The 15371-nt window shown below is 36.1% G+C and overlaps 1 protein-coding gene and 1 pseudogene across 2 annotated transcripts; both read right to left on the bottom strand.

Moving 5' to 3' along the window:
- Positions 1–514: 514 nt before the first annotated feature.
- LOC124833275 (peptidyl serine alpha-galactosyltransferase-like) lies at positions 515–12902 on the bottom strand. Of its 2 annotated transcripts, XM_047307710.2 has the most exons (9): positions 12744–12902; positions 12160–12550; positions 10893–11063; positions 10261–10504; positions 9879–10079; positions 9100–9575; positions 8579–8743; positions 5005–5248; positions 515–1667 (listed from the first exon to the last, which is right to left on the bottom strand). In XM_047307710.2, the coding sequence occupies exons 2-9, from the start codon at positions 12450–12452 to the stop codon at positions 1023–1025; spliced, it is 2439 nt and encodes an 812-aa protein (XP_047163666.1). In that variant the 5' UTR covers positions 12453–12550; positions 12744–12902; the 3' UTR covers positions 515–1022. The 2 variants fall into 2 exon arrangements, with proteins under 2 accessions (XP_047163666.1, XP_047163667.1); XM_047307711.2 differs by lacking the exon at positions 12744–12902 and having other exon boundaries at positions 12160–12660.
- LOC148200253 (uncharacterized) lies at positions 5272–8332 on the bottom strand (annotated as a pseudogene).
- Positions 12903–15371: the final 2469 nt, after the last annotated feature.

Genomic DNA, 15371 nt, shown 5'->3' with positions numbered 1-15371 from the left:
TATATATATATATATATATATATATAAATGTAAATCTCACTTTTAGTCGATGTTCTCTTGATAATTACCAATGCATTTGGTGAGCTTTGAGTGCAAACGAAAACAAATCACTTGGTAAAACATGTTTGGTCAATTCTAAAATAATTAAAAAAAGAGGAATGTTAAATCCTCTTCATGTCATTCTAAGCTCCTTTTGTGATTGGCTTGAAATATGGAAACCACCCATTTTTATGAGTTTTACTTCTCATTTAGACTGTCTCCTGAATTAGAAGTGAAATCTACCAAACTTAAATTTTTTGAATGAATTTCAGCTAAAAATAGAGATAGCCTTAGAAAGAGAGTGCAACAGAAAGCAAGAGAAAGCATAACTAGTATTTCTTATTAATAAATAATCGTAATCGTGAATAGTATACATGATCAAAGTCAGATCATAACTTTTATCTACCTAGTTTACTTGGAGGCCTAGAAACCCAAGCCAGCATGTGCATACAGCAGTTGGTTGGCAATGTCTAAATTCAACACAAGTTACATAACTTTCTATTATATAAATGAGTTTTTACAGCAAATGTTGATAGGGATAAGATCCATAAAAAAGTAACATAAAGACTACATATGTTAATACTCAGAAAATCCCTTTGTTATCTATCGGGAAATGAAAATGAAAATTATACAGTATATCTATCCCTCACCTATGCTGCAGGATAATCCAATCTCTTGTTTTAAATTGCTAAGATCTTATGTTCTCTGGGTACAAAAAAAAAGTACAAGCAATCTCAAATTAAAGAACAGAAGATTGTTTTCCCTTTGCAAATTTCTCAATCATTAATATCCATTAACAAAATAAAAAAATGGGAGGCTTTCTAGAGGCTCGTGAGAAGAATAGCTTGCTATGCATAAATGATGTCACACAGGCTCACTCAAGAAATAAGTCTTTTAACCTTCAATTTGTGATCCTAGCATGGAAGATATGAAATTCTGATGAACCAGCTTTTACACCATAAAAAGGAAAAGGAACAGAATGTCTACAGAGACACATCACTGCGGCGATCACGTCCGTTCATTTCCATGAAACCTGAATGCAAGCTTCTTCTCCTCCTACCTTGTTTTGATCTAGTTCCTCTTCTTCTATGACCTGAATACACCATAAAAATGACAACCAAGAAACCTACTCCTGAAAATGCCCACAAGAATATCATCCAAAACCTGAAAGAACTAGGCATCTCATCTTTCTGCACACTTTCTGATTCCTCCGTCGTGATATTGTTGTTTGTTGAATCATCATTTGCATCCAGGTTGCTGACCCTTGACACTACACTTTCTTCTTTTCTTTCCTCCCCTTCTGATGTCAAGGAATTATCACTTGAACACCTTCTCTGGTGGTGAAGATTCAGTGCTTCATTCAACGTCTTAGCACATTCTATGCTGAGCAGATCTCGCTGTAAATCCTCCTTGTTATCTAGACCAAGTGTTGAGGAATCTGGTGGATCTGGGAACTTGGCCCAGCATTTGTTGACCACGTCAACATTGCGCCAATCTGCTTTGTCAAAGCTCCAATTTCCAACACTGAATCGCAATCCGTAATGGAAGACTCTATATTTGACATCAGGTGCAGGAACATATCCTGGGTATATCAGTATCTTATCGTTTATAGTATGCTTTAATTTCAACTGCATCAATAAAGAACTGGTTACAGCAGTGAAATATTTTTCATACTTTGAAGAGGAAGTAAAAATAATGTGATGCAATACACCATGAAAGAGAAATGCACAGAGTAGCATATAGGGATTAGGGAATGAAAATTTATGCTCATTCTTGTCAACAATTAGGTTCTGAACAACTCAACCCAAAAGTGAACACCATAAGATTTAGTATTTCACTCACCCCTCAATAATAAAAGCCAATAATAGAGAGCACATAAAGAAGAAAACACATCCTTATACATAAATAAGGCCCTCATTTTTCTTTTATAACAGATAGAACAATTATCACTCAATAACATTTCAATACAACCTCATGTGGTTTGTATTCATTTAATAGACATGCGTTCTACAATTGCTTATTCGTAATCAACTAGAACATTCCTTGTTCAGTCATGTTTCAACAGTTAATATTAGCTTCATCACAGGGTAGTCAACTGAAGTAAAGCACCAAGCCTATGAAGCACAAACATTGTTGACAAGCAACAGAAGGTACAGTGTGCAAGAGTGTGTATATGCTTCAAGATTTATGGTATCTTGATATATTTCATATAGGAAAAAAACAAATTGTGGCACATTCCTAAGTTTGTTACTAAGAATTTCCACCAAGGCATGTTATTATCTCCCTGCTTTCCGAGATGCCACTGAAATAGTGAACACTCTACTCAATATGTATGCCACTGAACAAGGAATTGTCGTACTCATCACAAAGTGCCTACTGGTACAATCAGTAAACAATAAAGATAATAAAACATTTCCAACATAACTTTATGAGACTTAGATATTATTGTAATGCCTCTTAAAATTTTAATTCATGATGGGCTGATGCCTATAAACATTGTGCTCAAGCAATCCTTCCTTATTCTCTCTTTTATTGTTGAAAATTTTCGTAGTTGTTTCAAACATCTATGTTTCTTCTTTCTCTTTTAAATGGCGTCCTAGCCATTTCTGTGTTGTGCCCCCCCTGCTATGTTGGAACTCGGAAACAAAAGGCACAAATAAATTGGAGTCGGTATGAAGAAATATTAGACATGCAATCAACACTAAAACAAACAAGGCACCAAAATGGTATTCGTGCTTAAAATGATCAAACACTTCACCTAAATGGTAGAGTGAAAGAATTTTCTAAAGGTAAAATAGTTTTTGCAAATTACAAATGTTAGAATGGGAGTAAAATAAATTACAAGGGTAGAACTTCAATGGGAAAAAGCCATGAAAAGATGATATTTTCTTTGCTTCATTAATTTACTTGGATAAGAGCCTTTAACAGTCACACAGTATACAATTGAATTTATTATCTATTTATCCATTAATTTTTATTTATTTATTTTAACAAATGAAGAAACAATATAATTATTATTCTCGAAGTAGTGTCCTGAAAGAAAGTATGTTATACTGTTCTAGAAGTTATAATGTCCAAAAGCATCATTAAGGAAGCTTAGAAATGGTTCCCAGCCATACGATTTTAGGTACCGATAGTGATTAGTTAGTTAGTTAATCACATTAATTAGTTACTTAATTAGGTTACTGGGATGAAATAGTTTGAATAAGACATCTGATCAACAAATAAAAGGAGAGGTTGAAAGAGAGATTTATCAGTCATTGTGAGAAAGAATTGTTCTGTTAGAGAAGAGGGAGAGAACAACTGTTAGAGAAGAGGAAGAGAACAAGGTCTCAAATTCCATGAAGGTTCAATAAAATTCATTTGCATGTGTTATTAATAGAAATTGGATCAGAAACTAAACAGAACTACGGATTTTATTGAAGATTGAGGCTATGGATACCTAGCTAATGAACTAACTAATGAATAGCTATAGGTACTTGTTCTAATACAGAAAAAATGTCCTGGTTAAGATGAGAATTGAAGTAAAGCATAATTTATAAATACCCTAGTCAGTTAACTCAATGAGACACTTTTAAGGACCAAGTTGTAAAGGACTAGATGAGAACTAAAGAAAATAATTCAACTCATCCTGGCCAGATTAAAATAGAGAACTAACAACTAAAACATATTTAAAAGGCAAGACAAAATTTAGATACACTTGGTAATCTATATAAGAAACTAAAGAAAAGATGAAATATCTAATTCAAAGGAACTTCATTACTTGAGGATCACTGATAAAGAGAGGGACGAATTCAGACAGATCTAACATTAAGAATCCACCTATATAAACACGAAGAATCAATATTGTCTGTATGACACTTAAAAAAATAATTTGGCCTGCTCCCATAAAGTAGAGAGAAGTGTCTGGCCCTTTAAATTAAATTAAGCAATAGACACACAAATGTTTTACACTGAATTGCCTATGTTAGTTTCTAATAATTGGTGATTGGCCAAAGTGAGTTCTATCATGAATTGATATGACATATAACTTCAAGATCAAGTATGTAAGTAACTGCGGATCTCATGGATTTTTGTTCGATTCAGTTTCAAGCTATCAAGTGGCAAGGTCTCCATCAATGAAGAAAGAATGTAAAGGGCCCTGTTTATTTATGGAGACTCTACGGTGTATGTTTTCTATCATTGTCTCCTATTTTTCATGATAAAATGATTAAGAATTAAGATTAAGCCATGTGGTTATACCCATGAAAAACCATTGTGTGTTTTCCCCACTCTGTTTACCCAAAACCAATAAATAGTATGCTTCTTTCTTTATTTAGCAAAGGGTGATAGATCTAATCACCACTGAATTCAACACATTAATTCTAAGAAGGCACAACAGCCCAGAACCCTGGTATCTCTTTGGGAGCACCTGTCTCCTATCAACCTAGTGGTCATGGCTGCAGCTGTGCACCAAATCTTAGAACACATTTGTGAGTTCTTATCAAGAGTTCCCTCCTTCTTGAGATGGAGGGGCTTATAGCTCTTCCTACAAGATAATACCGGTTCATTTACCCATAACAGTTTATGTTTAATTCAAGTGTTATTTGTATTCTTCCAATACATTCAAAGTAAATTCTTTTATCTGTTTGAATGTATGATGACTAGAGTTTTGACCAACAAAACGACCTAACTTATATTCAATTTGCGAAACCATAAAAAGCGAAATAAATAGCTAAAATTGAAATTTGAGATTTGATTGGTTAGCTCCTAGAACAGATATGATAGCCATTCAAATAAGAGCCCAAGGGTCCAAGCTCATATTTGCCTAGCTCTTTGAAGGACAGCACAAGTTGCAAAGCAAGTAGCAACTCAAATGACTATAGATCTGTACCTGAAACAGGATATATCTCTAACTCCATGACACCCATAATCATTTCAACATATAAGCTGATTATAAATGATAAGAATGTAAAAGGAAAATACCTCTGCAGCACCAAATGAGTAACCATACATCTCACTAATCCACCCAGATTCATATATGTCTCCAGTTATATTTCTTGCATAATGAGCTCTATCAGCTCGGACCTCCTCAGTTTTATGCAGCCACAGCATTGCAAATTTCCGGAGATCATCTACATGCATAATGATTACACCACCAACCTTGTCACAGGCCTCAGGATGGCTAGTATGTAATTTTGCAAGCTCGTTGTCACAGCCAATAAGGTAGCTAGCATAGAAAAAATAAAACAAACGAGTCACCAAAGAGAATACACAAGATAAAGCAGACTTCAGCAGAAACATATACCATGTATGTACTGCACTAGCCAACTTCAATCAACAGCATTGCATTAATACTCACATTAACCAGTCTCACACACATAAATTTAAATTAATATATCTTAAATTTAGAAGGGAAAATTTTCTCTATTTCTCACTCATAATGTTAGGTTCCTGGGTTTGGAACCTAACAAGAAAACACTCAAAAGATAGAAACAGAAATGAAAGAATGAGTTTTGCTATTATTCACCGTAAACGAATCTCTTTACAAGGACTGAGTTTGGGAGCATAACCTCCCTCTAGAGAGCCTAACCTCCCTCCTCAGGATGACAAACCCTGTTAGACTACAATCAAACAATCGACCCCCCACTACAATTGATTATTTGCTATTTATACAACCAATAACCCCGCTCTTCCTAACTGCTAAGGCAGTTAAGGCAGTTGGGCATTTAATGTTTTATTCCTTCACTCTAAACTCTCCATCCCTAACATTACACCCCGCTGCCGAACAACCTTGTCCTCAAGGTTGGAAACGGGAGGCTTGATCTCATGGCTCCTCTTCATCATCGTGTACTCATATGAATGGAACCCTCTAGCAACTGCCCTCCAACTCAGGTCTGGAGGTTTGGGTGGTGGCAATTCCTCCTCCAATGACTTCCATTCTTCTTGGATTTTATTAGCTTCCAACATTCTGGTCACCTCTTTTCCAGAATTATAAGCTTCCAACATTCTGGTCACCTCTTTTCCAGAATTATAATCCCTGAAGAAATGGTCTTCGATGTCTTTCAAAGCTTCAAAAAGTTCTCTCCCCTCTGCAGGTGCCTCACGAACGGCAAGGCCCTTCTTTTGTTCGCTGGTCCACCTCTTCAATAAATCCATCCTTCTCTCCCGACCATTGATTCTTCCATCCACCTTTCCCTCCTTAGCCTTCATTCTAATTGTAAGCCCATTCGGCCAATTACTGAAAGATTGTTTGGACTGTAAGACCGTTCGGCCTTTGAATGTAACTGTAAGACCGTTCGGCCAATGACTAGGAGATCGTTTTGAGTGTAAAACCGTTCAGCCTTTGATTGTAAATGTAAGATCGTTCGGTTCCTCCTGTCCTTTCACGTTCGGATTCGGCAGTTCTTTCCCGTTCGTTTCCGGACCGTTCGGTTCCTTCAGTCCTCTCGGGTTCGCAGCTTGTAGTGCTAACCCGTTCGGCTTCGTCAAGCCTCTCCCGTTGGGTCCAGCAGTCTTCTCTTGTTCGGATCCGACCGACCGCTCGGCCACTCTCGATCAACCTGGGGTATAGCGCTTGGCCTCCGACCGTTCGGTAACTCTCGATCGGCCTGGGTTATAGCGATCGGCCTCGAACCGTGTCACCTCACCGTTCGTTCGTCTCCAAGACGACTTGTCTTCTATGGCCTCGGACCGCTCGGCCACTCCCGATCGGCATGGGTTGTAGCACTTGTCCTCAGACCGCTCGGCAACTTTCGATCTGCTCGGTTTATAGCAATTGGCCTCGAACTGTGTCACCTCACCGCACGTTCGTCCCCCAGACAATTGGTCTTCTATGGCCTTAGACTGCTCGGCCACTCCCGATCGGTATGGGCTATAGCACTTGTCCTCAGACCGTTCGGCAACTCTCTGGAACTCCTCAACATCCCTTGCGATCCGCATCGCCACCATCCATTCCTACGGTTCATGCTGTCGGACTTGATTCCGGATGTCCTCTTTCAATCCCACAAGAAAATATCCCAACAGCTGCTCGTCCGGTACCCTCTTCGTTCGACCCGCCAATATCTTGAAGTATTGTACATACTCGTCCACCGTCCCCGTCAGTCTCAATGCTGTCAACCGCTCAACAATGGTTCCAAACCTTATCACCAAGGCTTCCTTCAAACCATCCCATGAACGATTCTTGGCTTTCTCCTTCCAAGCTTTGAACCAGTAGTCAGCGCTCCCCTCCATGCTCACATACGCTAATCGTACCTTCTCCTCTTCCGTTACTCCTTGAAATTCGAAGAATCGCTCCGCCCAATTGATCCAGTTCAATGTATCTAATCCTTCGAACACGGGCAGCTCCACCATCTTTCTCCAATTGAACCGCTCACCTTCTCCACCCCTAATTTCGTCCTTGCGTCTCGTACTCCTATTGGCGTTCACAGGCGCCTAACTGTCGTCAGACAGTTCCCCTTGAATGCGGTGCCGTCCCCCCGATAATCGCCTCACTTCTTGAAGATCCTGGCTTGTGGCTGCCGAGTCTTGTCGAACTGCCGTCGTTTTCACCTTCATTTCCTCCCTTGACGACTCCATCTCCGCCTTTCGTCCATCCATTGACGGCTCCATTGCCGCCATTCGTTCCTCCATTCTTCCTTCTAGTGCGTTTAATTTTTCCCCCCTTTGTCTTCGCTCTCGTTCCTCCCCCGAGCACTCCCTTCTCCTTCTCTGATTATCGTTAACAGTATGTTGATCTTCATCTACAAACCCTGGACTGCCTTCTAATCCCTTTTCCTGGTTCCACACCCTTCCTCCGAGAACTCGCAAGAGTTCTCTGGTTTCCTACCGCATTTCTTGCATATTTCTTCTCCATTCTGCTAGCTCCCTTTTCTGTTCGCTGATCCTCCTTTCCCAAGAATTGTCACTTCCTTCCATGCTTCCCCCTTTCTTGACCACTTCTTGATCCGTTCTTGACCCCTCTCCTAAGGATATCCGGCAGGTCGAACCAATTGTTAGGTTCCTGGGTTTGGAACCTAACAAGAAAACACTCAAAAGATAGAAACAGAAATGAAAGAATGAGTTTTGCTATTATTCACACCGTAAACGAATCTCTTTACAAGGACTGAGTTTGGGAGCATAACCTCCCTCTAGAGAGCCTAACCTCCCTCCTCAGGATGACAAACCTTGTTAGACTACAATCAAACAATCGACCCCCCACTACAATTGATTATTTGCTATTTATACAACCAATAACCTCGCTCTTCCTAACTGCTAAGGCAGTTAAGGCAGTTGGGCATTTAATGTTTTATTCCTTCACTCGTAAACTCTCCATCCCTAACACATAATTATTTACCTATATTTATACATATGTTCTGAGATAAAAGCAGAAATTAAAAAATAAAACAGTAAACAATCCTAGAGAGAATAAATCCCTATAATTATGGGATTTTATTCTTGTTACAATCTCCTAATATTCAATTCATAATCAAATCTAACCAAACAAACAGAATAAAAGATAAATATAAATTTCCCTAAATAAAGCCTAAATTCACGGCATGCTTCTTGACAATATACTTACTCATAAGGAGTTGAAACGGGATGACCACGAGCTGCTTTGAATTCCCATGGTGTTATTGGGCCTCTTAAGATCATGTCAGCATCAAGAATCACTATGAATTCAGCATCAATATTTACATGATTAAGCCAATGAAGGACTGCAGCTGGTTTATTAATTGCTGGATACCTGAAATAAAACACACATTATCATGTTTTTCTAGCTTATAGTATAAATCAGCCACATGAAACATGGAAAAGAGTTAGGCTCTCAATGACTGCACACTACAGGTTGAAGAATTTGGTATCTCGTATATCATTTAAGCAGGAAGAGTATACACAAGGCAAAGATCAGAAATTCAATAGTATTAAATAAATAAGTTAAATTTGAATTCCACGAACACTGATAGACTAAACCAGTAATTTAATGTTAACCACTTTGTCCCAATCATACAGTAAATGTCAGTGCAGAAATAAAATGAAACTAACAAAAAGAGGTTAAGATACTGCCACTCAAATTTGAAATAAATAAAAATTTGCAATTACCAATCTCCTGTTAGTGGATGTCGACTCATAGAAGGGACATAATGTGTTGGAGCCAAATCATGGCCTTTATACTTCTGTAATTCTTCATCAGAGCAGCTGAGAAGTCTAGTAATATTTCCAGGCTGTCCACTTTTATGGAAGCTGTGCATAAGTCCTACAGTTTGCCAATCAAAGTATGTGGTGCATTCCGTTGAAAAAATGGTATGAATTTTAGGATGTGGCTTTCCTGCACCATCATCAACATGTTCTTCTTTGATATCCTCCATCATTTCTAAAGTAGCAGGAGTCACATATTTTGGCTGAGTTAGTTCTGCATAAGCTTTGCTTTTCAAAAAGCTCAAGTATTTAGACCATACTGGTTTAGGGCAACCATTTGCTGCATGTTGTAATAAAAGGCCTTCATTTATAATGTTTATGCACTCTATGCTTAGAAATAGCCCTCTCCTTCGATTATGATCAAGTTCCAACTGTCTTAACTGCAATATAAGATACTTTCCAATTTCAGTAAAATTGAAAAAGACCTGATGCCATATTTAATTTCATAAATTCAGCATAGTTGAACAAAAACAAAGGATTAAAATGCTGAGTATTATAAATGCATGTAATAGGAGTATGTCCTTGCTTATTAAAAAATGATGAAGCACCACTAGTGCATCACAATTACACATCCTTAAACACAGGAATGTCTTCTCCCAAAAGAGAAGCACACCATGGGGTTGAAAAATCCTGGTTTTTCTACAACCACAAGTTTCCTTATACAAGAATAATGGTTTATGTACCTCTTTGGGATATGGAGGTTCTGGAAAGAGTTTATTACATTCATAGACAATACCGTCATCATGGTGATCCAGTTTATTAAATGACCAATTCCCAACAATAAATGGCAGCCCATAGTGAAGAAGAATTGGATCTATTCCCTCTCGAGGAACATAACCAGGGTAGATCATTAAGTTATCATTGATCTTGTGCCGAAGTCCAACCTGTGAAGAAGAGGTAGGGAACCCAAAAGGGTAGACATAAAGAAGGATAAATACAAAATAATCAGTGGAAATTGAATCATTAAACACTACAGTAAATTGCTAGATGGTTGGTACGGAGTAACATCAAGTATATAGTTTATAATGCCTGAAATAAAAAATCATTTTAAGGCATTGAACTCACCTCTGCAGCACCAAAAGAGTATCCATACATCTCACTGATCCATCCTTTCCCGTAGATGTCACCAGTTATGTTTGTTGCCCAGTGAGCCGTATCTTCCCGAACTTCTTCGGTTTTTGAAAGCCACAAGGGAGCAAAAACTCGCAGGTCATCTATATGAAAGGCCAAAAGCCCACCAACTTTGTCACACAGTTCTGGATGTTTTGTGTGCAGTTGAGCCAAAATATTGTCACATCCTATTAAGTATCTGGAAACAGAATTTAGATATGTCTCAAGTTTTAATGGTGAGCCAAAGAAAGAAACAATAATATAAAATACATAGATAAGTACTACTTTAAGAGATTTAATCAAGTTTATGACGTAGAGCAAAGCTCTCCCTAGCTTATGCATTAGTAAAGTCCCCATCCCCTGATTCAATTCAAGTGACTGCATTACGGCCAATGTAAAAATAAAAGGCCTAGGCTTCCAAAACTTCCATATTGTTAAAATTGATAACAATCAAATGTAAGATGCACTAATGCATTAGCATCCTTCCAAAGTATGTGAAATGGAAGTGATGATCAAGTGGTTTACACTACATCACAAAAAGAAAAGGAGTGAATAAAAAGAATAAGAAGCAAGAAAATAGTAAATACCCATAATAAGCTGCAACAGGTCTTCCCCTCTCAGCACCAAGCTCCCAAGGTACAATTGGGCCTCGGATTATCATGTCTGCATCCAGAATGACAACCCAGTCAACGTTTTTTGCATCCTTACTGTGTTTAAGCCAATGTACAACCCCAGCAGGTTTGTTTATTGCAGGATACCTGCATAGTGGATAGGAGATTTATTTCTCATCCTACTATCTTCAGCAAATGGTTCTGCTTTTAAAATAACATAGGCACATGTCATATTTGCCAAAGGGACGTGTTAAAATAAAATTAAAAAATTAAAAATTAAAAAGAAAACACACACACTCTAAACATATGAGAATGAACCGACACTTATGAGCATTTCGTTTGAGAAAACACTTTTTGTTTTCACTTTGCTTCCAATTTTCAAATGCTTGTACAGGAAACACTGAACATAACTTTCTACTGTTTTCATGTTTGGTTTTCACTTTTTTCTGGATAAAAAATCAAAAATTCAAAGTGAAAACAGAGAATGAAAATAAAGAAACATTTTCTCAAATCAAATGGTCACATACTCCATACCAAAGTACTGGCAGAATATTTTCATTATGAAGTGAGAGTATCAAGATGAGTCATCCAATGCCCTGTACTAATTGGTGTCAAGTGCAAGCTCAGGGGTCTTATGCACAAGAAAAACTGGATAGTGCTGACATTAAGAAATTTCTTGTCAACATCACATGTCATAACTGTACCAATCATAATTGTTGTACACCACACAAATCCAGAGCTTATTTACCATGAAGAATTTAGCCACCACACCAATCCACAATTTATACACACTGTTTCAAGAACTCGCAGATCCTGTCCGTAGACATGCCTAAGTAAAAGATCAACAGCAGGATAGACAACTACACAGAACAACAAATCAGAGTTAAAACTACCTTAGTAAGTAACCAACTAACGTTGGACAACCAGAACCAAAACCATGTCATTAATCTCACTCTAAAACAAAACCACACAAATGAATCCACACTCCACACTCCACACTCCAAATTCCAAAAATGACTAAACTTAATTCCATAGGTGTTTATTCTGCTGATTTCCAGTCAAAATTGAAGTTTCGCCTTAATAATCTATGTTGACCTTAAACCAAAATCTGTTCCACGAATTACCAAAGGGAAACTCCAAAAACATCTCTGAAACTGCATCTAACAGTTGTCCTTCTAAAACTTACCCCACCCCACCCAAAAACATAAACCTTTGCAACACTGATTATTTATCATTTGCTTACCAGTCACCAGTTCTGGGGTGTCTACTCATGGAGGGCACCTCAAAGGTTGGCGCCAAATGCATTCCCTTGTAGTTCTTCTTCTCCTCATCAGTGCAACTGAGGAGTCTTGTGATGGGTCCAGGCTGCTTGGCCTTCCTGTAACTGTTCATCAGCCCCACAGTCTGCCAGTCGAAGTAATTCTGACATTCCACAGAGAAGAGGGTATGGATCCTCCCTGATGGAGACTTCCTCGCACTTTCAATGTCCACCACACCCGCCAACACCACCACCATCAAAATCCAAACTTTCCCCATCCCAGCTCAATTTCAAGGTCAGAAACCAATTGGGTATCGCCTCAAAGATCCGAATTTCATCTCACGACTCTGATCTCCCAAACTCTCAGCTTGCAATGCTGAAGTCAAAATTGTGTAAACAATATATTAATATTATGATACGATGAGATGGGAGAAAGGAAGATATTGTGCAATTTTCCAATTTGTGTTAAATAAACAAGTTAAAGAATAATATTATACAGCTCGATAATTAAACTAAGCAATTATTAATGTGGGAACGAATCTTGAAAGTGCGAGAGTAGTTGTTATTACTTAAGAAAGTAGTGCATACTGTACACGTATGTGATAGTTGAATCTTCAACGCTTTGAGGTTTTTCTATTTATTTTTTGTTTTGTTGTGCGAGAAGAAAGGGCTTTTGATTTTCTTCGTGCATGTTGGAGGAGACTAATTTCTGTTCTGTGCCTGACTGATTCGTTGGGAAGAGAAGATATATTATTCCTTAACCTAATCAATGAAGCGTCGTCGTTTGCTGTTCGTTAGCCTGTCTCCTCATTAAATCATCATTGTACTTTAAAAATCAATTGCTCCTTACTTTTTCCTAAATCAAAAGAGGAAAAATTACCCCTTTTTGCAATGGAAGTTAGATAAGGTTGGTTTTTTTTCTCAAATTTTAGGGAAATGTTGAGGAAGGAAATTACCATGTATTTTGTTTTCCACACATATTTTATTAATTGAAATTTAATAAAAATATAAAATATACATAAAAGAAGATAAATATTATATGTATAATCTGAGATGTAAAGGAAAATAAAAGAATATGATAATATATTATTACATAATTAGACCATTGAAACTTTCTTACAAAACTTTTACTACTATCGGGTAGTCTTGAGTTAACAGTTACAACAAGTGTTTCTTTAAATATCCTTTGTTGTTTAAACATCCTTTTTCAGTACTGATAATTTTAAATAAAAAGGATTTGTCTCCTATCTAAATGTGAGAATCCATGAGTCGAATTTCATAAAAAGTAGATAATCTAATAAATTAAATTCATATCTTATTTATACATACATTTGATGACAGAAGTTATGTATTTAAGCATGTGTTAGTTTTAACCTTCTCGGGTTAATGAAAGTCAAAATAATTTATTGGAAAAGAAAGAAAAATAAAATCATTTCACCCAATACATTTTAAATTATTATTTCAAACCAATGCATTTTAAATTATTAGAATGATTTTCATCATTTTCTAGCAAATCTAAAAGTACTTTAATATATTAAAACATACTTTAATTTATTAAAATGTGCCAAAAAAATCATAAAGGACTGAAAACATTAGTTAGAGTAATAAATGATAAGTTAGATTGAAGTGAAGTGTCGCACAAGTAGTTAGAGTATTTTATTATGTGTTGGACATCATGTGTTCAATTTTTTTTGTGTACATTGGATGTTATTTATTTCTTTTTCTTATTCTAAATGATATTGTCTTAACAAATAATTAAAAACACTTTAGAAGTATAAAAAACACTTAAGAGATGCAAGGATTAGAAATGAAATTGATTTATTTTATTAGGGCTAGATTTCACCAATCTTGCTCTCATGCACTTAATTATTCAACTCCTCTCCAATATATTGATAAGTCAACCACAAGTTTTTGGTTAAATTTTTATTTTGAGCTATACCACATTTAGTGATTCTATTTCTCCATTTTTGTGATACTAATTTGGATCAGCTACGGTTAGATCAAACCTTAATTCCTTAGTAGAATGAGTCTAGAATTTCTTATTAAGAGTCAAAATCACACCTTATTTAATATAAATTAGTTTTATCTCTAATTGAAGTAAGATTTTTAATATATTATATGTGAACTATGGATTTACAAGAGACTTTGTTGCTCTTTCAAAAATATATTTAAATTTTATGAGTACTTGGAGAACTCGAAATAATAAATATCTTACTATTAGCATTTTTAAATCCATATATATTGAACTATTTGACATGTTTATTAGTATTGTCATATTTAATGTTTTCACCTTTTATAAATTAAAGATAATATAATAAACAATTAAATAAGTGATTCTAACCTAATTATATATAACTAATAGTCTTAATTATGTTTTAGGTAGCTAATAAAATTAGGTGTTTTGTACATGTGTTAATTAAGTCCTTGTCAATGCATTTTTTTTTTCTTAATTGAATGAATTGATTGCATCTTGTTTTGTCATCTTATTTATTTATTTTGTCATACATTATTTTGTGTTAATACTAAACAACATAGTTTCTTATTAATATAATATATGAATTTATTATTTTTATTCAAAACAACAAGAATAAATTGTTGAGATGAGAATCAAAAGACAATGAATATAAAATCATGTTGGATGGGAATAATTAAAAAAAACAAAAAATGTAAATATGATATTGGAAAACTACAAAATAAGCATAGAGAAATTATGGAACAAAAGGATATTATATACACAAGTCTTATTGGTGTATTCTTTTCATCATTTCTTTTTCTTGTTTGACAAAATCATCAAAATCAAATCTCTAACACTGTGTTCGTTTGTGTGGATGATACTATTTAAAAGCTAATAAGAGAAAAGATTTAAGGAATGAGTGAGGTTTGGAATTCTACCACTTTGCTGGGACTTGCAGGGATTTAGGAGGAAATGTCCAAATACCCCTTGTATCATTATCATATTTACTTCACAAAAGTTGAAGTTTTGATTATATATAAGCCTTGTAACTGATTCCAAGTGACTAAGGAACCAATTCCACTAATCTTAATGAACATGCTTTGTTGCCACGAGTTCACTCATGTTGCTTTTGCTTTGCCATGCACAGACTTAGAGGGATAGAGATTCCCAAACTTACATAGAAGAGGCCAAGATTCTTGAACTCTATAGGGCTGATTTGAAATTTTTTTATTGGTTGACTCCT

This window comes from Vigna umbellata, chromosome 4 (genome assembly GCF_029865625.1).
Source record: "Vigna umbellata cultivar VRB3 chromosome 4, Vumbellata_1.0, whole genome shotgun sequence".
Taxonomy (NCBI): Eukaryota; Viridiplantae; Streptophyta; class Magnoliopsida; order Fabales; family Fabaceae; genus Vigna; species Vigna umbellata.
This window is presented reverse-complemented; position numbering and strand designations above follow the sequence as displayed.